At 44.7% G+C, this 22,900-nt stretch overlaps 2 protein-coding genes across 5 annotated transcripts in view; both read right to left on the reverse strand.

The window, feature by feature from the left end:
- The window catches only part of l(2)gl (LLGL domain-containing protein l(2)gl), a 68,304-nt gene that overhangs the window by 38,792 nt on the left and 6,612 nt on the right, over window positions 1-22,900 (reverse strand). For 3 of the 4 annotated variants that reach the window (XM_065429265.1, XM_065429264.1, XM_070534110.1), the window contains exons 3-10: window positions 13,047-13,144; window positions 11,515-11,596; window positions 10,648-10,760; window positions 10,160-10,300; window positions 4,346-4,502; window positions 3,139-3,262; window positions 2,420-2,474; window positions 1,265-1,419 (exon numbers count right to left, since the gene is read on the reverse strand). In XM_065429265.1, coding sequence (XP_065285337.1) covers window positions 1,265-1,419; window positions 2,420-2,474; window positions 3,139-3,262; window positions 4,346-4,502; window positions 10,160-10,300; window positions 10,648-10,760; window positions 11,515-11,596; window positions 13,047-13,144 — 925 coding nt within the window. Of the gene's footprint in view, window positions 1-1,264; window positions 1,420-2,419; window positions 2,475-3,138; window positions 3,263-4,345; window positions 4,503-10,159; window positions 10,301-10,647; window positions 10,761-11,514; window positions 11,597-13,046; window positions 13,145-22,295; window positions 22,449-22,900 lie in introns of those variants that run through there. The other variant, XM_065429266.1, reaches the window with a different exon arrangement.
- On the reverse strand, window positions 6,462-8,415 carry LOC135899872 (uncharacterized). Its single transcript, XM_065429267.2, has one exon. The coding sequence runs from the start codon at window positions 8,413-8,415 to the stop codon at window positions 6,553-6,555; it is 1,863 nt and encodes a 620-aa protein (XP_065285339.2). The 3' UTR covers window positions 6,462-6,552.

Consider the following 22,900-nt stretch of genomic DNA (forward strand, 5'->3'; position numbering starts at 1 on the left):
GCCAAAGAGGGCAAAATTTCCCGCGGATATTCCTTCGTCCGTTGCCATAGCCGTGGTGCGGTGACGACGAAGAGCACGAGCCGCGTGATGCCGGGGTGTGGCTAAATCGTAGCTTTGGAGAAGCCATCGCGGCTCTGGACTTCCTCCGCAGGTATGTCGCACCTCACCACGACGCTGACATCAATGCGGCCTCCCAGAATATTGAGAAACGTGTGGCGATTTCTAGCGAGCGAAAGAAACGGCAAGCCACCATTCTAAACTTTTTTAAGTCCTAAGCGCACTCTGTGGAAATAAATTGTCTATAGTTGAAACTGCCCTTTTTTTCATTCATTTTCGGAGCTTTCCTCATTGTTGCGTTTTCCCGGCTGTTACGTTTTTTTTCCCCGGTCCGGTGAAAAACGTATGAACGGGGTTCCACTGTATATATATTTTTTAAGTGGTGTTACCTCACATTTTGGAAAACCGTCACCTGTTACTGAAAAACCACCGAAATGTACAGTCAGTCAGATCTTATGCTACATCCTACACTGCTGGCAACACAAAAGCTGTAGCAGTTTCCAAAATCATCCATCCTGGAGTTAAGACAATGTTATGCTGCCTTATTTGGATTAGAAAGTTGCAAAATTTTTGTTCTCCATGTTGATCATGACAGCCAAGGCTGATCTTCCAATACCAAGACATGGCTGCATGACAATTTGGCAAGAGCTTTTTCTGTCTGACAAAGAAGAAAGCATGAATAAAGGCAACGCCTGCACAAAGAAGCTGCAGCTTCAGCACGAATGCATAATGTTGGCAACATCAGAGTTTGCTTCTTTTAGTGCTCAACTCAATAATTTCCAACTTCGTGGTGAACACCAGATTCTGACGCTTCACGCTAGCATCGCGCAAGAAACTCGAACACATGAAATAATGACAATGAAATGTGGCACGAATCTCCACAAGCCTCACAAATGCAGTAAAGACAAGAAACTGAGCGAGTGTTGCAGGGCAGCCCAGGGTCAGTTTTTGTAGGAGTGCACGGTTGTTGTGCACGCCAATTGTTATAGCTTTTTGAGATGCACTTGCTGTTAACCTATACATCTGCTGTAGATGTGCCGGCTAACGGATACACCGTAACAAAGAACACTGCCTAGATAACTTCACTGCCATGCCTTTAAGCACATCATTCCCTTATTAAAGTGAATAGCTTGATCGAAGTGTTGAGCTATTCGCTTACGTTGACCATCATTATCAATGGTTGCTGCACATTTTTCTTTTTACTCACCAGGGTCGTCTGCCTCCTTATCCACGATGAAGAAATCGACCACTTTGGAAGTGAGATCCAGCACTTTGGAAGTCTCCCCGTGCTTCACCGAGACTGTGTGCCGATCACCATAGTTGGCTCGTGGCATGCCACCCGAGAAGATGATGAAGTCGTCCCTTTAGGAGAAAGCAGGGATGTGTATTTTAGGAGGACGACAACAGAACCGAACACATCCCTAAGCTGCTCCTTTTATAAGTTACGTGTTCTTTTCAAGAATACTGCAAGGGCTACAGTTCACAGAAGAGAAATAAGTCGAAGGTGGCGCATGACAGCTTCAGGCATTGTACAACCCACTCTTCCACCATTTGAAGCCCTTCATAAAGTTAGGCTAATGAACCTGTACTATGCCCTCAACTCAACGAACATGATGGCCATAATGTAGACGGTCATGTTGATGGGAATGAAAGTTGCCTGTGCAGCAACGCTCGCTCATTCATAGACCATCAGTTTGAAGGCCTCTGGAATTTGTACGTGAAGTACTGGCATGCCATATTTGCTCAAATAATGAATGCACTTGCGCAGTCAATGTATCCCCCACTTTTCTAATCAAAAAGTGAGTTTCTTTTTCTTGTATAAAGATTCTGAAGTAGGAGACATACTACGATTCCGCATCTGTTACAGCGTCTGATATGGCATCCAACATGCCAGAATGGCAGCTGAATTCAAGGTGTTTTGCCTTGCTGTAGTGCCAAATTCAAGGTGTTCTGCCTTGCCATAGCAGTGGATTGGAAGTTTGGCATGAAACAAAAGTAGGAGACACACAGCACAATTAGACTGCCATTTTCGGCGTGTCATACTGGCAGCTGAATCACACCGTGCGTCCAATCCAATCCAGTGCTACGTCACAGAAAAACAGCGCGGATCAAACTGCCGTTTCAGCGTGTCGGATGCCATATCATAGTGTGCGTCCTTCTTAGTAAAGATGGCCACAGAAAAAAAAAATTGCTTGAAATTTTTTCCCCCGTATAATGAGCGCACCCCCCCATCTTTGTGCAAACTGTGGGAAAAAAAAAGAAGGGTGCTTTCATTATGCAAGTAAATATGGTACTTGTTTCTGCCAGACCAGCCCTTGTTTTTGCAAATGAAATGTGTTTTGAAATGTTCGTAAACACTCACTTCCCAGTGGTTCGCTTCCACAGGATCTTGTTGATGGCTTTGCAAGGGTAGGGACCTGTGAACAGGTGCACATTCAAGGACACTGCCTGGCAGCACAGTCACTCTTGATTTGTCATTAAGCCTCAAAACCTTTTGCACATTTCTACACATAGCACAGCATAACTGCTACATCTGTCACTGCACAAATGTACGACCAGCCCATTCTGCAGCAAGAACACATTATCAAACATGCATTACATGAAGCAGCCACAATGTATGTTTAAGCAAAGTGGTACTCATGCTCATGGCTGCCACGGAGCTCTTGACTCACTTAGGTATCATTCAGGGAGGGCCATCAGTATGTCCTTCCTTTTTCAAGTAAGAATATTCATTTAAAAACTATTGTCAAGTGAGAGCGACATGTAAACAACAATCCATAAGAACCTGTCGTGATCAAAATTTCGGTGCCTTGAAACTTTATCCATAGTTCATGGTAAATTAGAAAAGTAATGGTGCATGGGAGAAATGGAAGATGCCAAAAACTTTGCACGTCATTAACCCCGTTTTCGATTTCATTTGTGGACTAATGTGGATCATGCAGGTTGGTCTCGTCGGACACAACGCCTCAATATACGCGGCCCAGCATTACGAATGGCTAGCTTCCAGTTTGTCGAGGACAAGAATGATGCCCTGCGGCCAACGCCCTTACAGGATTGCAAGAGGTCTTTGTGGAAACTCACCATAACATTGTTCCACAGATTCAATGGCCTTAGCGCTGTTGACACTCCAAACGAAATAGCTGCAGTCATTGTGGGCGCTCATGAATTTGGTGCCACTTCCGTGCCACGCCACTGAGTGGAGATCCTGGACCCAACAACCCAACAAGAAAAGTCAGCACAACATTCTGAAACGCACTCTCCAGTGAGCCGGTATCTCATGAAGCTGCAGTTTGCAGTTTTTTTGCCTCTCTCTCTACCCCATTTCTTTTTTTTTTTCAGAAATAAATGTTCCTAAAGAAACAAGCCAGGTTAACATATTACTTGCCATCTCGTAAACAGACCATGGAGAGACATGCAGGGTGGTCCATTTAAAATTATTACTGTCTGTAATGATGGCTATTGTACATTTCGTGACAACTCAAGAGGTTTAAAATCTCAGAGCTGAGGTTTGAGCTATGAGGAGTGCTACGGTGGACCACCAAAGGTGTTCAAAATCACAGTTCAGATGGCTACTGTGTACTACATTGTCCTGTATACCAAAAAAAAGCAAAAAATATGCTTGGATGCAATGTGCTGGCGATGTACAACTGTAACAGACAGATTTTCTGACATTTTTATGTGAGAAAGATATGAAGTGCACATCATGTGCTGGACTAACAAGCTCTTCCTTCGCTGGACTAACTAGCGCATTAATACGAAAAACCACATTCAGAGGCGTTCCAGACGTCAAATTAGCATTTTCTGTATTAATATCGAGACACTTAATGTCACAGTGAAACAGCAAACTGAGAACGCGGTCAAAGGAGACACAGTGTGCTGCATTTATCATACATATAAGCATGGCCGCAAAACTTAAGATATTAACAACGTGCTTTGCTTTTTTAAAAGTCAATCTCTGCTCTTCTTGCAGCTCACCACTCTGCTACTTCATTAACAATTCCTTTTCTAAAAATATTTCCGTGTATACTTCACAGTGCTGTCTTACTTCAGCATACACCAGTATGACCTCGTGCAGCTCCCCCAAAATAAATCAGGCATATGCATACAGGAGCACTGGCTAGCTCAAATGCGATGCAAATTATTTACCAGTTCAGCATGATTGAGAATTAATGTTAAGAATTGTTTATTGCATTTCTACCCAGTATTCAGATGTCAGGGCTAGTCTCTTGGCTTTTATTGCTTTGTACTGTATACTGTTCAATTGCCACAACAGCTGCCAACACTTCACCTTGTTGCAGATGTAAGTCTGGTCGGCGTTGAGCGACTCGTTATCCCACAGCACCATAAGGCCTCTCGAATAGCCGATGACCATCTTGTTTGGGTCCGAAGGGTGCTCTGCGATCGCCTCCACACCACCAGGGTTGATCTTGTAGTCTTCAGGAACACTGCAACACAACCGCACAATGAGGCTCCAGATCGTGTCACCTCTCGCTTTGTTTTGCCAGAATGTGAACAAGACAGTCAATGCACCAGAGGCTTTCTCTTATAGCCGACAATAACCTCTAATGCCTCCTGAAGCTATGGCAGAAAACAAACACAGAACAGCCAAAAAAAGGCGGATGGCTTCATGTTACAATGAACACTGCCACGGTAGAGAACACTAGACACAGAAGGAAAAAAATGGAGAGAAAGGGCATGCTAATGCCTGTTCACCATTGCAACCACCCTTCCATTTGCCTCCCTTAAGCTGAAGGCAAGTCAAGAACGAGTTTTGCTACAACATGATGCTTTCATGATGCAGGATTATTCAAAGTCAGGGGAAGTGTCTATGCCTTACAATCGAAAATGTGCATGAAGCAACATCTTGCGGCAAATTAATGCTGCCAGATTTCCATACATCCCACCAGGTTTCGGCCACTATAAGTCCTACGAGGTATTAACTAAGCCAACGGCACCCCTGTACATATAGACCGTTTTTTCGTAGGCGCCGCCATATTGTGAACGCAGTGGCGCCGCCTATGAGCAGCGCCATACTGGCTTGGGTGAAAGCGGTCTTTTGCATGGCAGGTATACGCTCGACGGTGGGTTCTGGCGTTTGTTTTCGCGGTCATGCGGTCTGTTTAGTATGACGTGCGTCTTCTACGTGGTAAACAGTTCTGTGAGACGTGCTTATTTATTTATTTTTATTTAACATTGTCCTTACAGGCCTCGTATGAGGCATTGGGTAAGGGGGGCGTTACAATAAGATTAACAGAGTATATAGAACATATAAAAGCATAATAGACATACATTATTAATTGACAGTGAAAAACTATAAGCCTATCTTATACAAGTATTAAAAGCATTGTACAACATAACAAGGTCTGGAGTGTACATATTAGAAAAAAACAAACGATACAGTTTCTTTAATAAACAATGAAAAATAATGTTGCCACTCTAGTACAAATAATAACAATACTAAAGAATACAAGAATAATAAGCGAAATGAGCTGATAAACAAGAGAGCACATAACTGGAATAAAAAAGGAAAAAAGCATCGTGCACTTTATTGATGTTGCGCGGTGGAATATGAAATGATGAGCTGGCGGAATTTATCGGGATTAGGTTCGGAGACGATGAAATCAGGAAGAGCGTTCCACAATCGAATGGCACGAGGAAGCGCCGACCAGTTGAATGCATGCGTGTTCCCGTAGATGCGTGTGGTTTAAGGCGTCATGGCCGGAATTTGTGCTCAGCGTTGAGGTGGACGGAACACGCAGCGCGATGTGTGCGCGCATATTTGAGCCTACAATCAGCCTCGGAGATCAGTTGTGTAATTCCGAATGTTCCAATCGCTAATGTGACCGTATTGCAGTATTATCCTCTATCTTTAAGGGGAGAGGCTCCTCGAAACAACTTTTTTTTTATTATTTGTACCAGAGACTTCAAAATTCAGCCAACTGAAGAGTTTTTTATGCAGATTTCAAATATGCAATTAGTTTTTGTGTAGCTGCTATAGTTCTCGAGTTATAATATACTGAAGTGCAAATTATAGGGGTCTTTACGGGCACTTTTTTATGAACTAAACTTTCACAAAAGGTATCGTGCTATAGCTTATTTAGCTCTTCCTAGATCACAGAGTACCGATATCTAGTCAAAAAGCGTGTTCAGTTATAGGAAGTGGGAGAAAAAAATTTTTACACTTCGACCATTGTTTCTTTTAGTTCCCCGAGACATAACTTCGTACTATTGTAATTACTGACGACTGATATTGAAATTTCAAGTAGATATCGGTATTCTACATACCTTCAAGAGTATGTGTGCCAAATTTCATTAGTATACACCAATTCTAAGTGTACAAAAGGCTTCCCGGAAGACACGAAAATATCAAAAAATTTGAAAATGAGAAGAACAGGTTTGAAAGTTTCAAAACCTTTTATTCTTCAAAATCCAGTTGTTTTTGCATTAATCTTTGTCACACTCAAGAGCAGCTTCACAGAAAGCACACAAAAGTTTCTAGAATGCTCCTGCACTGTAGCTTGGCCCTTCCCGGCTCCTACGGTTGGTCTCCTCGGTGCGAGCCCTTTTCACTGCGCTACGACGGTGCGCCCTTGCTTCTGCGGTTTGCTTCAAGTTCATTTTCTTTACGCGCATGTCATCAGAATGGTCGCTATGTGTGACCAACTCTTCTGGGGGAAGTACTCCAATCTCTTGTAGGACTTCTTCAAAGCCCGCATGGCCTTTATTGTACCACAGCACGGCAATAGCCGTGGCTGTCTCCACAGATGTCCGGGAAGCAAATTTTGTTTTTGGACACAGCAGCCATATCTTGCTGTTGAGTGACTCTGCTGCGTTTTGCGTCTTGCCATGAAGGCACCGAGCCAGGAGCTTCTCATCAGTAAGGCGCTTATATATAGGCATAATTGCCAAGCCCTGAGCTTTTGTCAACAAGGGGGTGTGGCGTGGTGTAGGCTCCCCCAGTGCTTCAGCACGCCTATGTTTGCACCAGGAATCTGGTTCAGCAGGGCAAAATTTGTGGCTGCTGGCCCCATCACTGGAGCAACAATGAAAATATGAGGCCCATATAGCAGTGTACATGCTGCGCACACTGCCCTTGTTATTTGTTATGGCTATTTGGTAGTATGTCTGCAGTTTCTGGATGGCTGCGACCGTTAGCTTTTCACCTCGTGGCAGTGGCGTTGTCATTTTTCGCAGAGCAGTGCCTAGGCGTTTTGCAACGTGGTTGGTGCACTCTTCTTTTTCGATGACAGTGTCACCGTACACCTCAGCCCCACAGACGGCAGTAAAGGCTTTGCTGTCCCCATTACTCAAGAAGCTTGTGAAGCGCAGTGGGGTCTCATATGACAAAGTCCTCTGCCATATGCGCACTGCTGCTTCAGGTTCCATTGCATGGGATGAACATTCGGTGTTTTTTTCACATACAGGACGATGAAAGGCTTGCCATAACTCATCATCATCACCCATGTCCTTGTGGATACTGCAAGCAAGACAGTAATTTGAAAGGACTTCAAAGTCCAAGCAAAGACCTGTGTCCAGGGAAACAGCTGTGCCCACTCCGTTGTGGCTTTTATGGCCCCTTTTTTGCCAAGTGCCGTCAAACATGACTGGCACATCGCCGCCGCCAACGGTGTCTTTCGTGACTTTTCGCGCCAGTTCCAAGTTTTGGCTAACAGCTTCCATTGCAGCACCATGGAGCTTCTTAGAAATAGCATGGAATGTCTTGTGATGCAGCAATTTTGGAAGGCCGATGATCGCACAAAATCGCGAAAGCTGGTCATATCCAACTCCTATAGCACGCGCTGCCAAAACAGCCTTCACGTTTACGGCAAAGCTGTCGCGCGAGCTCCCGCTGTCGTAGCGAGTGTTCACCCCGGGGTCACCGCACGCGCCGGCCGAGACGATCCGCTTCGACGTGTGCGTGAATGAAAGCACAGATTCAGGGCAGTCGGTATTTTCGCAGCGTAGCTCCAGGTGCGACGAAAGTCCTTTGCGCTTCTCAGCTGCTTCTCGGACGGCGAGTTTCCGTTCACAGCAAGTCGGGCATACCGAACCTGTCACCAGTGCCGTCAATGCGCCGATCTCGCACAACACCGTGCTAGCAGCAGGGGCGCCGACCGACCTTGATTCGCTTTTGAAGAATTCCATCTTTTTCTGCAATGCACTCACGAAATCCACAGCAGCGTCGATTTCACCACTGTCGCGGTGACCGGTGTCGGCGGTAGGCCTAACCGACGTCGGAGCGTTGCGGGCGTCGCTTCCGGCTGTCGTTTTTTTAACAGTCTTACGCCGTTTCCCTCGGTACTTGTGCCGAGTTCCATACTTGCGGACGTCGTAACTGCACTTTTTCGGGCTTGTCATCTCAAGAAAACTCGGAGAGGACACGGGAAACTGTGCGGCTAGCGAGAACGCGCTGTGGCGGTGGTTCGGCTTTGCTGCACAAAAGGAGCACCGCCGTCCAATGGCGGGGCCGCGCTGCATGGCGCGCAATTCAAAATGCGCGACAGTCTCGTCTTCTTTCTCGTTTTTCTTTTATTCTCCATGAACATACGAGACTGACAGCCATTGAACTTTGGAGGAAAGGGTTGACGCTCCACGCCCCAATGATTGCAAATGGCCGCCGGTGAAGTTCGATTGCGTGCGAACGATGCAAACGGCGCGGATTTTCTAAACTTTCGGTGGACTATAGTCACCGCCGCTCACTTAGGCGCATTTTTTGGTGACTTCTCGTGCGAATTTCGGCTTGATATTTACAGAAATAAAAGTTTATACATCAAAGATGACAATGCAGCTTAAAACAAAAAAGTGATTTTTTTTTTAAAACCGCGATTTTTCGACCCGCGTCTCCCCTTAAGCTGCGGTTTAGGAACCATGAAACATACGCGACGATCGGATTGTAGCAGCGTGGGTACCGTTCTGCTACGATAGGAGCTGTGCTGTTATACTTTGACAAGCGTTCAAACTGTTAGCTGCAGGTTACATTGTGTGACTACTTGGTTGGATGGATGACGTTTCCACCCAAGAATAAAATAGTTTTGGTTAGTAATAAAAGCATACCTCACAGTCTGAATTAAGCTTGTCCAGCAAAGCGACCGTTTACGAATTGCGCGAGCGTCCTATAAGCAGTAGTAGGTGCTGGATTATAGATATCTTTGTTCTATATAGCGCATGGACCAACCATACGGCATCAGCGCTTATATATTTAGAAACATTTGTGCGGCGGTAGCCCGTTTTCTCTTGCTTTTTAGAGAAAGAGGATGATAACGGAATTCTCTTTTCGGTTGTGGTCATTCAGTTCTTTACGACGCATTCAGAGGTATTACGGAAATTTGGGCTCAAAAGTAGCCATCGCATTCTTTATATGCGAACTCTCTCATACATTATGGCTATATACAGGCCAAAAAGGCAATACCGAAGCACACAGCTTATATATGTATCGCGCTGGCTCACCAACCACAGCGATCGCTGTGTTGAGCAGCGACGTGGGCCTCATGCAGCAAGGCTAGCGTAGACATATGATAATTTCAAGCATACTAGACTTGAAATGCGTGAGAACGATGCCAGTATATCACAAATACTTGATAGCGCCTGCCGCTCAAGATGTTTCATGGTTGCCTTAGGTTGGCCGTGCACGAGCATGCGCTCGTGAGCTGAGACAGTGAGCTGATTTACCATTTAATGCTGGTAATACAGAGACGCCGGTTTTCTTTGTTGAATTAAAATCGATATAAGCAAAACAGTAAACAACACATACACGCACCGCGACTGATAATGCGCGTACACTGCGGCTGATTATGCGCGTCACATTCTTGCGCCCCCAAGTCATATTTCTGCCTACAGCAGTTACCGATGCACCGAAAGGCTTCCCTGACGACCTTATATGAACGAACATGGCGTAAATTTCACAAAGTAAGATCTAAAACATCTCGAAATCGTTCCGCAGCACGCGACAGCAATACTTTCAAGCTGCGCCGCGCCGGTTCGCCCAAGCCAGAGAGGAGGAAAGGCTCTCCCGCGCGCCCTATCCTCCTCGCCCGATGAAACGGTCTATACAGCACGGATTATGTGCCATTCCTATCAAGGCACCAAATGGACAGACACTCACTTCTGAGTGACGAGATCTTGGTAGATGATGGTGTCAGTCATCTGGAATGACTTGATGTCCAGCAAGTGGATGTCGCCTCCTTCAGTACCCAGGTACAGGTGATCTCCGGAGGACTGGACGGAACAGGTGAAGATGCGAAGCCTGCGCAGAGCAACGAGTAAGGACGCTTAGCTTGCGCAAACTTGCAATTAGGCTATCTTGGATCCAAAGCTTTCTCTCTCCAAAAGAGAGACAAAGCGGCGCATCAGTGCCTATACTTGAAGCATTGGAAAAAAATTTTGCGGCAGGTGATTTCTGACACAACGTCCTTTAATGGCATGGCCATTCTTCCATTACCTAGAAAAGTGTTTCAGAAGCCTTACAACAATTCCATATCTTTATGTTCTGTATGTGAACACTTTAAATGTTCTTGATCCAAAAAGTACTTCACGCAGTGCTGCTGTCACTACACGCCCTTAGAAGGATAGCATTGTAGAGGAAGTACTCACTTGGAGTCTACGGTGCAGGACTCGACATGCTCAAGCACAGAGTCTTCACTACCCTTCATGTTGATCTCCCACAGGTGGAGTGTGTTGTTCTCCAGAAGGGTGATCAGCCGTCCCTACAACCAAAGTTGACATGAACCAAACAAGAAAGGACATCCCTGGACTGCTTCTCCAATGTACTGGTGCCTTCCAGTTAACTTAGAGCATGAAACTGTTTCTTCTGTCAGACAAGATTATTAAACATCATTTTACAGGAAGCAGTGTAATGTGGACAAAGCCTAAAGGAACTCAAGAAATGCCTCTGTAGTGAAGGCTGTTGCAAATATGTAAGTGGATTGAGACAAGACAATGCTTTTCGAGTATGCTTGACTAGAATCAAGCAGGTACCGGGTAGCACCGAGTGCTAATAGAGCACTATCAGCATTAACCTATGCTGGGTTGTTTGCTACAATGTCCTCAGTGCTCGACTGACAGAGAAAAGTAACCCATTGGTGGGGAGAGCCATTATTGAAGACCAATGGCTTCTCAACTTTATCCATGATCAAAAGGACATTGTTATGTGATGTGACTGACTTTTAAGGCATTTTTGTCAATCTATCCTCATTCTGCGCAAAAACAACACAAGCTTTCAAGTAATGTTGTTCTATATTGCTGAACTAATACCTAAAAATTTATAAACAATTAGCTTCTTTGGCAAAGCAAACCTCTTGTTTTACTAAAAGTGATGTATTTCTCATTTCGAGTGCAACTAATCTAGCCCAGGCGCTGTTTACCTTGCGTTGGCATTCTTTCCACTAGCAGCTTTGGACAATAAACCCCAAAATTTATATGAAAAAAAAAAAAGAAAAACCATGTATGCAATGAGCTCACCTGCTTAGGCACAAAGTGCATCTCTACCACGGGGCTGCTGGCATCATGTTCGACCACATACTCGACACCGGGGGCACCATATCTGGTGGCAGTGTCAAGGGCACACCATCACATCAAATCGGGAAGCTCAACTAGTAGTACAGTCTACGCACGTTACCACAGACCCGCGTAAAACTTTCGGATATAATGGACCACATTTCAGCCTTAGTTTGTTCTGCCTATTTTATAAAAGCAATGAAGTTCACTTTTAACAGACCACGCTGCGATGGACTATTGGCTACACCAGATGAAATTAGCAGGATTGTTTTTTTTTTTTTCAAAATTGGCCGTACAAAATGTACTTTTGCCACATCTACACGGGTGAACAACTGACTTGCAAGGGTTAGCTGATAATCGCGGCTCAATATCGCGCGGGAGGGAGCAAGGCAGGGCGGGAACGCGCCATCTTCTTTCACGTGCGAGGCACAGAGGGGAGGAGGAGGCAAGGGAGAGAGGGGTGTTCTGCTCTGGCGGCTGCTGCTTATGCCCACACCGTATCTTGAAAGCGACCTGTAATGTAGACAAAGTGCGCGCCCGCACAGTATCTGGAAAGCGACCTGCAATGTGGACAAAGTGCGCCCAGTGCCGGTAGCTTCGTATGCGCTGTGCTTTCGATGTTTAGCTCCCGTTGAAGCAAAAGACAGCACGAAGGTCAATCTACCCACTGCTGCTACCACGCTTATCCTGCTTAATTTGCTATCGCAAATGATGCTTCACCTTTTGGGCGAAACTGCAACTTCTTTCGTTTGTTTCTTTACTTTGGACGTTTGCCACTCACTCTTTGCAATAAAGTTAAAACATCGCAAGCGAAGTTTCGGAATTGAGGCGTTTCGCATATTATGGACTTCAGATAAAACAGACGTTTTTTGTCGGATTATCATAGCCTGTTGTAAAGAGAGTACACTATAGTAACAAACTCTTAAAAGCCCTTACAGAACCAAAAAGCTAACTTTAGACAATTTCTTATTTTTTTTATGTGCCTGAAGTTCTGTCAGATCTCTTGTCAGGTTTAACGTCCTGAAGTTGCAGAGTGGTTTATTAGGGATGCCACAGTGGAAGGCTGCAGATTAAATTTGACCACCTGTGGTTGTTTAAAGGGAAACTAAAAATAGCAACATTAAATCAGCTTAGGCTGATAAAGTATTCTTTGAAAGCCCTATTTTCATTAATTTTGCAATATGCCGATTATTAGAAAGAGAAAATGAAGGTCAAAGTCCCACTTCTTGAATTTCATGTAAGGAGCCCCAGTGCCGGTACATCAGCGTGACATCATGAATTTCAACATACTTTTGGGTATTTGGGCTGAATTAGCTGAGTAAACGTTATGAAAACTTGCCCCGTTCAATCTTCAGCTTCTTTAGAACACAATGCAGTCCATCTTTACTGATGAGCTATTAACTAGGTTCTAGCAGGCACTGTCAAAACCCATAACGTCACAGCGAGCTAGTGCACGGACTTCAAGGAGGCATCATCAACACTTTCTTTAAGGATACACTCTGAGTGACCCTGTCTTGGTCCCGATGGCAAAAAGCTCCAGGAATGGGTCCCAGGCCAGCGATGTAGGGCAGTGAGGAAATCCATGGCAGGCAGTCTGTTGAGTAGTTGTAGAAAAAATTTGAAAACAATTATTTAATAGGTTATAAAAAAGGAAGAGAGGAAGGAACAAGAAGGCAGGTTTCGATGCTTTTGCTAATGACACCAAATGCCACGCACATAAAGCTTTGTTTGGTTTTGAGTGTGCTGTTTTATATTCATTAATAGACTACAGTAAACGTTCAAGTGAGAGTAAAAATGCTTTAAGGAGCTGTTTGTACAGTTTTTTTGTTCATGTCTAGGGCCCAGGAACACAGAGCTCATAAAAAATTTTTGTAAGCTGGTGGTGTTTTCAGAGTTCCCTTCATGCAAAATACAGCCCCTAAGATCTTCCAGTCAGACAAAAAATTGCGTACATGACTTGCTTGGGAAAACACAGCCTCGAGACACGGAAACATTTGGTGGTGGCATGTTGACTTGGTGGGGACATGAATACAATGAACAACAAAGCAGAGATAGGAGCCTTAGGACCAAGGTAATCCACCATTCGATACCGCATATGTACATGCTTCCTCTGAGGAATACTTGCCATGTCCTTAACGTGTCACTGGTTATAGTGGCCACAAAAATGGATGGCATAGTGCAGAACTAGAAATAGCAGGTTTTATGCGAAGCATATTACGAGAGCTCAACCCAGCTCCTCAGGCGCGGCGGTGTCGCCTTGAAACCACGTGACACCGTGACGTCACGACAGAGGAGAAGTGGCTTTGGCTCAACTCTTGCAAGACGGGCTGGGTGGGAATCGAACCAGGGTCTCCGGAGTGTGGGACGGAGACGCTACCACTGAGCCACGAGTACGATGCTTCAAAGCGGTACAAAAGCGCCTCTAGTGAATGCGGTGTTGCCTTAGAAACGAGCTGTTTCTAAGGCGTGCGTCTCTTGTTCAGGCGCACATTTCGTTGCCGCGCCGAACGCTGCTTTGCTCGACGCTCACCGCGTCCAATGCGGGGCGCGTAGTCGCTGCCCTGTAGCCCATTGTCTTACACCCCTTGGCGGGTCGACGGGAACGCTGTCGCGTTCCACTCTTGAAGGCGAAGCAGTAATGCATGAGTTGTGTCTTCGTCTAGCCGAACCAAATATAGCCAAGCAACAGCAGTTCACCAGGCTAAACAGTGGTTCAACAACTAAAATAAAGGCTAGTATGCTTCGCATCCTGGGCTTAACCTTACCTAAGCCACAGCCATTTTTTTATAGGTCATGTTCATAAAACGCAAATAAAATATATTTGGAAAATAAGAAACAGGGTGTCTACCAAGTTGACATTTCCAAATTCCCTGAGTTTTCCAGGTTTTCCCCGAGTACTTTTGCAAAATTCTCTGAGTGATGCAGAACTATGTTTTATGCCAAGTCGCGCTGAAACCATATCGCCCTATGCTGTCACTCTCTAGTAAGCATATGAAACAAATTTTAAAGAAAACCGACGTAATCCAATTTGAATACTAAAGAGTAGTGTTTATGTTATTCAAAAAAAAAGAATATAAGGGAGGGGTTATTAAAATGCACAGCAAATAAAATGTCTTCGGAAAAATTTTCAAATCGCGTTGTACATTCTCTAGTACAAATAGAAAGGAGATGCATACAGAAGCAAATATTTTCGAATATGAGCTATTTCTATCAACTGATAGCATGCTCAGTGTCATGCAACTGTCCTGACATACTCTCCGCTCGCGCAAAACGCCTCAGTGTTGTGTTTCACTGCTTTAAAGAGTTTATGTTGGTTTGGATGAGGGACACCTGCATCTCAGCATCAGCCAACAATTTGCTTTTTGAGCGCAGGCTCCTTCAAAGAAGCGGTCGCATACTTAATTCCCCGTTCATTCCTCAGTGTGTCGATCCTTTCTGTTCTCGTCCTCCTTTCGCCGCGCGTTCGCCCCACGGACCATTTGAAGAATACTCTTGGTCAATTTACAGTCAACGTCCAATTTTTCGGACCCCCTAGGGGCCGCAAAAACTTCCGAAAAATCAGGCAGTCCGAAAAAATAAATTCATGTCTTTTACTGCCCTTAAGGGCTAAAATCGACACCTGTACGTGTGAAAAAGCTCTGAATGCCTGTCAGTGCACTTATTAGGCATATCGGTGCTCCTACTGTGACAGGTGAGGGCGGGTGCACACGTGTAAAATTAAGGAATACATAGTGTCCCACGACAATTGCCCCTTCCTAAGCTTGTTACGCTTCACCGCGTTACACGACTGTATTGAGGCAAAGCAGACTTTCGGGAAAGAGCATTATGCAATGCGCCGTGCTTTCCGAGCTTCGAAGACAAAAGTATTGCTGTCAGCGGAGAAATGAAGAAACACGGCACCGAACGACACGAAGATTAACAGCGAACGTCGAAGCAGCTAGGCCTAGCGTTGCCGCAGTGGTGGCTACGGCTGCCAGCGGATCTGCGTGCGAGAGCACCGGTTCGAGGCGGCGAGATAATCAAAACAGCAGCGGTGGTGGTTTTCATTAATGGCGTCTCGGACCTGCGATCACGCAAAACGTTTAGAAAATCGGACGACGAAGAGTTCTTGCGTCTGAAATTTCAGACGTTATGATACATTGACTCTTTGGGGTACGTGGTGGTGCCGCGAAGCCGTCCGAGTTCTCGGGAATCCGGAAAGTCAATCGTTGACTGTACACTGGCAACTCCTCCGGCCGACGACGATTCGTTACGAGTCCTGTCTGTTTCTCGAGCCAGCATTACTGCGACTTCTGACCCTCTAAAAAAATTACAGCTAATTTTCCCTGATAGAAGCACAAATTCCCTGAGTTTTCCCTGAGTTTTTCCAGACTACTCAAAATCCCTGAGAATTCCCGGTTTTCCCGGTTGGTAGACACCCTGAAGAAAGCAAGAATGCTGACAACATTTATGACCAAGTTTGGCAAAGTATATTAAAAAAAGTCAACAAGGAAGCAGAGGATTGAAATGAAAAAAAAATAGAAAAAGGGAACAGAAAAACATGCAGAACACAGTTAACAGCTGGACAATTATTGCCATTGTTCACAGAAAAAAGAAAGGATAATTTATACTTCTTCTGAACACATGGAAAATGGCAATACAAACCTGGTCGAAGCAGGTTTATTTTGTGCACTTGACATTGATGTAGTGCTTGAAATCGTGCTGCTATAATTTCAAAGAATATGCCACATACTTTGTGCACACATGTGTACAATGCGGAAATAAGGACTGGTATATACAGGGATTGAGAACTTTAGTTTTTTACTAGGTGGAATCAATGCGTTGAAACACTGTAGCACGGCATCATTTATAACCTTAAACCTGCTTCCAGAGTTCTCACTGTGGCTCAGATAGTGAGAACATAAAGGAGAAGAAAAGGAGAAGAAAAGGAGAGGTGGCGACGTGCTTGAATAGAGCTTCAGCAAGCGACCCTGCAAAGCCAGGAAACTGCGTCTTTCTTGCTTTAACACACATTTCAGATACCGCTCCTTATACATTGAAGTTTACTAAATCATAGCTCTGTTCAGAAAGTAAACGTGACTAAACATGTTGCAAAGGTTTGTTTACATGAAACACTCGTATAGGAGTGTGCGGTCGAGGAAACCGACCAGGATTGAAACAGGCACTTTTCACGAGAAAAGCATTTTTTAAGGTATTTTTTCAGTAAACATAGCATACAGTTTCCATTATGAGAGCGTGCATGCGAATAAGGAAAACACAGGAAATAAGTGAAATGCAATGCGCTGCATTTGCCATGCCAAGCATTATTGCATCCCTATTTGTGCTGAACCAAGATGACGACGACGAAGACTTCTAGAACGCGAGTGGAATCAAAAGAAGAGAAAGACTGCGCTTGCACTGACTCAGTTCTTTCAAAAACACATTGTACTCTATCTTTGTACTCTATCTCACGACTAACTTGAAGCAATGCCGAAGATACAAAGTGTACACAGGTAATATCCTTGGACAGAGAAATATAGTTCCAGGTGTAACAGTCCGATTAGTGATGGAATTGAAAAGTTTTATTTTTGCTTAGAACACGATATGGTACAGCGATATGTGACATGTTAGGCCTTTCGCACTTGTACGCTGCGTATCAGGATCACCGTGGTGATTAGAGCCGGCAACCGTAATAGCCACCCTAACGACGACGGCATAGCAACATGGCACCACCCAGACAGCCAGCTTCAATCCAAATTTGCACTTGTTACTGGCTCTATGTGTTGAAAGCAACAATGAAATAGTAAAATCTGTCATTGCTTAGTCTCATCTCACACTGAGGGCAAAAGATCGTGGATGTTTTGTCGCCATTACCGAGACCAGCTGTTTGTTTTGATGCTGCTAGGGCTGTAGAGGTGGTGCCGAGCCGTAAATGTGGTTTCATTACCAGTTACCAGATGGCACCAAAGCATTAGCACTGATGATATGTTCATCATGCGAAATGCTATGAAGGCCTAACTGTTCACTGCATAATTTACTACTCTCCTCTAGTACGGCATGTGATGACGGTGGCGAGCAAACACGAAATAGACACCGAGCAAAGAGAGAAAGAGAATAAACTTTATGCACAAGAGCATGCAAGCATAGGTAGCTACTCCGCTCTACAGTGGGTGGTCCCTTCAGCCTAGGAGTCCAGCGTCCTCAGCTGCCCTTCTCGCTTGGCTTGCAGGCTTTCTTTCATTCACGGTTATTGGATATTTGTTCCTGCTGGCCTTAAACATCACTGTTATTGAGCAAAGTGCTGCTTGCGTAAATCTGTCACAGCAAGAAACAAGTTCCCTAGCCATAAGAGGATCCCTCTATAACAGTGGCGCATGAGGCAGCTCAGCCACATGTGACCCAGCGAACACCTGCCGCAGCGAGAGGCCGAGGCCGCAGCTGCAACACCTGTGCGAGGATGCAACACGCATCCAAGACGAAAGCAAAACAAAGAAAGCCTACATGCTCCTTGCCGCTCGCTGCCTGAGGTGACTCATGCTGCTTAGGACCGACTGCTACGCCGATATGAAATTGAGCCATGGAATTATGTCGGCAGCTGTCACATCATAGTTAATTTACTCCCTGGAGCTTGAAATTTCCCAAGTGTATTTACAGCAGCATTGTAGCAACTTCAATGCTTTGCGACGATTATGCCAGTGGTTTTATCACTTTCTGTGTCAGCTGAATGTAGCTTAATCTTGTTTAAAACCATTTACTTGGGCCCCTGTGAGCCAGTGTTACAGAAAATTTTCCGCTGTCAGCTTAGCATGCAAGAAAAAAGTCAAAAGAAAGAAAATTCAATAGCAGTGGTTCTGAGCAGTAGGAACAATATATACACAAATGAGCTTGCAAACAAAAGTGACTCGACTAAAGGCTACATTTTGGCGTCTTGCACTCACTTGTCAAGTATCTGTCAACACAGGCTTAAAAAAAAAATTAAATTATGGGATTTTACGTGCCAAAACTACTTTCTGATTATGAGGCAAGCCGTAGTGGAGGACTCCGGATATTTCGACCACCTGGGGTTTTTTAACGTGCACCTAAATCTAAGCACACGGGTGTTTTCGCATTTCACCCCCATCAAAATGCGGCCGCCATGGCCGGGATTCGATCCCGCGACCTCGTGCTCAGCAGCCTAACACCATAACCAAACACAGGCTTTAGTGATGCTCGTATGTAATGAAGCCAAAATAATCAATAATTATTCTTGAGCCCTGATTTGCTTTAGCTGGCTATGCAATACCAGAGAATATCACATTTTTCGCTTGCAAACTCCAGTAATTCCACAGTTAATCAGAACTTTAACAGGGAAACTTTTTTTTACCAAAAAGCACAATTTGTGACAACCTCTGGAGTGTTGTGGAACACCAAACAGAAAAAAAAAAGTAGGTGGCCAACATCATGGTTGTTACATAAGGGCCCCTTATCTGGCCCTATGAGCAATTTTTGTGATACTTCAATGGAAGTAGTAAGACACCTGCTGGGGCGTGTTCTACCACACCATTTTTTTTAAGTTGGTACATTATTACAAGAGATGGGAGAGACTGAATTGTCGTGTCACCATGCATTCAGGAGGTGAGCCTCACTGCCAAGTTAGACACAACCTCCACCTGCTTCTACTGGCGTCTGTAAGCGACATTCTTTCTTACTTTCTCCCATACCGTGGTCGTGGAACTGGATCACATCTACATCACGAGCCTTGCCTGTATTTTCTTTTTCTTTCTTTTCTTGCTGCAGGGTGCACTTCTATTGGCAGTTCTGTGTATCTTGTATTGGATGATGTACAGAAGTCACTTGTTATTGATGATGTTGCTGACAACCAGTGTGATGCAAGGGCATCTTCTATGCGACATGTCTCTGCTGGGAAGCAAAGCTCCTTCAAAAGGGTGCACGGGCTGCCATTTTAATTTGAAGCTGTTTTCACAGTGTACATTAATGTAGTACCTGGCAGTCACGATTGTCAGTGAATTATGGGACCATGGGACCACCATGGAATGATTATGGAATTATGGGACCACCATGGTTGGCTATTTGCAAAGACCAAACCTGGTGAGTAGGAGGCCCATAAGAAGCCTAAGACGCTGCAGTGCTGGTAGCATAAAGAAAACATCAATTAGCATCTTTTATGTGTCATTCTTCAAAAAACCTAGGTCCTTAAATGGTGCCAGTAACATAACTTTGTGTAACTAGCAACTCACGAAATGCAGGCGCTAACCACAGCACAAAGTATCAGCGACGTTGGCATTTCAAACTTGAGTTGCAAGCACATAAACCTCATGTCGCAGAAAATCCGGCATCAACACCCCGCCCCGCATCCAGCATCTACCGTCGTTTCAGCAAAAAGAATTTTGAACCATGCATACCCAACCACGCAGGCTCTTCATGTGGCGCAAGAAAATTACTGAAATAATTGAATTTCTCAAGGTAAAAGACCTAGAAAAATCGTAAAGTATGACTTACACACAACCTGAAGACATGATAGTGTCGGATTGTAACTTGAATATACGAGAAAACATAATTCTGTTACGTGGAAACTCAAACACAAATGCCTTTTAACGCATTAGCGTTTTCCAGCTGCCGTTTGAGGTCTGTCTTAGTAGGAGCAATGCGGCACCTTCGATTTTTTGGACACAATCAAAAAAAGAAACATAAAGCTCGCCTTCGTGCATAGCATTTGACACCAGCATTTCCCGGAGAACCTTACAGTTACATAAGCTGCAATTGCCAGGAAGCATGAGAAGCACTCAGGGATCTTTGAATGCTATCGCATTCCACTCTTAAAGGCGAACCTTAAGCGTCCTCCAAATTTCTTTTGTTAATAGTGGTTATTTTTCTGTTTCACGCTTGCTATTACGCCAGCCTCACGCTTCGCCGTTGGCAGCATTGTTGTCATCACTGGAATGTGTAATGCCCCTATAAACACTGCCGGCCGACACCTTCCTGTTCTTTCCACAGTGCTGACCAACTTTCCTGATGACCTTATCCTCGGACTAGGATTTCTTACGGCACATTTCACTCTGGTCGACTGTTCCGCCGGTACCCTTTGCCTCGAACTTCCTCTTCTCGCGCCTATCCGTGCCAATTCCCGAACAACTTTAAAGCAACCGCCTTCGTCTGCCTGCCACCTAAAGCCCTGATGTTCATCGATCTAGGGTCATCTTTCCCTGTGCCTGATGGTGATTACATCGTCCCACCTGTTCCTGATGTCCTTTTGATGCGCGATATCACTGTGCCCCACTCCATTGTAACCGTTGCCGATAACTGAACATGCCTCCCCGTCGTCAATTTTTGCCTGACAAACCAAGTTCTACCCCTAGGCATATCGGTTGCTACGCTGTGTGCTATAGCAGGTGACCACGTCACGGCTTTCAACAACACAGCGTTAAGGGCCCCATGTCGTAGAAAATCCAGCATCAACGTCCCACATCCAGCGTTGACCATCATTTCAGCAAAAATCATTTCGAACCATGCATACCCAACCACCACGCAGGTATTCCATCAAGAACAAGGAAGTTACTGAACTAATTGAATTTCTCAAGATAAAAGACGTCAGAAAAATCATAAAGTACAACTTACACACTACCTACAGACATGATAGTGTCAGATTGTAATTTGAACATATGAGAAAACATAATTCTGCTATGCAGGAACTCAAAACACAAACCCCTTTTCCAACATTTCTACTATACATAGAGCGGCCATGGCCTTCGAGATTTTGAGCATGCGGCATGCGCAAATCTCAAACGTCATAAAGCAATGCACCCAGTTCCTTGAAACACCTCCAGATGGCGCTCGACTCCACCACATTGCAACCCACGCAAGAGGCCACGTTTCTACCAAAAAGCTTGCCATCGTGCATATTCATAAGGTATGCAAATGCAATGCATGCAAATGCAAATGCGAATGCAAGAGCATTCCACTCTGAAAGGCGAAGCTTAAGCGTCTTCCCATTTTTCTAATTCCAGGTCCTGTATTATAATTCTGTAAGGTGGCTAGAGTGCTGATATTATTGAGCAGTAATATTTTTTTTTTGTTCATACCGATTTCTGAATGAACAAGCAAGAAAGTTCATGCTGTACAAAAACAGAGAAGTAACAAATACTACTACTCAAAAGTCATCACCTCTACATTTTGAGCTTGTTGCAGGATAACAAGTCGCTTCTAGGGACCTTCATTTGCTCCCTGTCCTGTGTAAATTAAATCTACTATAAACTTGCAGTATTCAGAAACCCAATGTTTCATCTAAGTCTCATAATGTCATTGCTTCACATAATTCTCCACCCCTCTTGACTGCAACTAGCTAGTTCAAACATCCTTTTCCTTGGCACCGTCGCCCACAGCGCAGCCACCCACACGTTATCGAAATCCAGTGAAAAGCAGTCGCAGAGGAAACAACAGAAAAACAACTTGAATAATGTGGCTACGCCCTTTGACCCTGAACACATCTTTTTCCCCCTTTTGTCTTGTTTGTGTTCTGTTATGTTTGCTCAAGGATCAGAAGGAAAAAAACAATACTGAGAGATACGTTATCAGAAGTGGTACAGGATAACAAAAAAATTCCAGGGTGGTCATAAAGATATGCCAAAGCTAGCTAGCTAGCTCAAACATCTCCTCACAAGCTGATCCCAGCGATTGCAGAAAAAGAAGAAACATTGATAGGAAGACAGAGGGGAGGGAGGGAGAGAGGGAGAGAGAGGGTGCATAAAGAACACCAGTGATGCCCTCACCAAGACCTCCCGCAGCCATGTGACCTTTGATTCCTGGCCCGACATGTGCAGCACTAGGGCACTGGAAAATCGGGTTACTTCTCTGTGACACAGCAATTAGGCATTCTTGCTTGCGGCCTTCGTGGAGGCAAGAAGCTGACTGGGCAGCCTGCCAATGCCAAGAAAGCAGCAGGGAGGCTGTCTCATCGCTCGCGCAACTGCCTTCCGTTCTTTTTTTTTTTTTTTTCTGCTCCTGCTGCTTCTGACCACTAGGAACGTCGTAACCATGTGTATATGAGGCAGCATCACGTCACGATCCCGTCTGCTGCCGAACGACTGTCCGCGAGATTGCTACGACTGCCCTTTTACCACCAGCAGAACTTCACCTCTCCAGCCGTTTCGGACCAAAAAGTAGTTATTAGCGGTTAAGTAACAGCGAAGTGAGTAGGAGCGCAGAAAGAAAGACTTTTGACTGCAAACCATTTGAGTAAGTAACAGCCAAAAAAAAACATGGGTGTTTTGCCTAGACATGCACTTGGCAGTGGTGGCAAGTGCATGCATTCCATGAGTAAATGAGTGACTACAAAGTTACTACTCCTTGAATGATGTTTAAAAGAATACTATTA

This window comes from Dermacentor albipictus, chromosome 2 (genome assembly GCF_038994185.2).
Source record: "Dermacentor albipictus isolate Rhodes 1998 colony chromosome 2, USDA_Dalb.pri_finalv2, whole genome shotgun sequence".
Taxonomy (NCBI): Eukaryota; Metazoa; Arthropoda; class Arachnida; order Ixodida; family Ixodidae; genus Dermacentor; species Dermacentor albipictus.

Excerpts from the sequence above, each read along its gene's own strand:
- LOC135899872 (XM_065429267.2), bottom strand. The coding sequence starts at position 8,415 with ATGACAAGCCCGAAAAAGTGCAGTTACGACGTCCGCAAGTATGGAACT.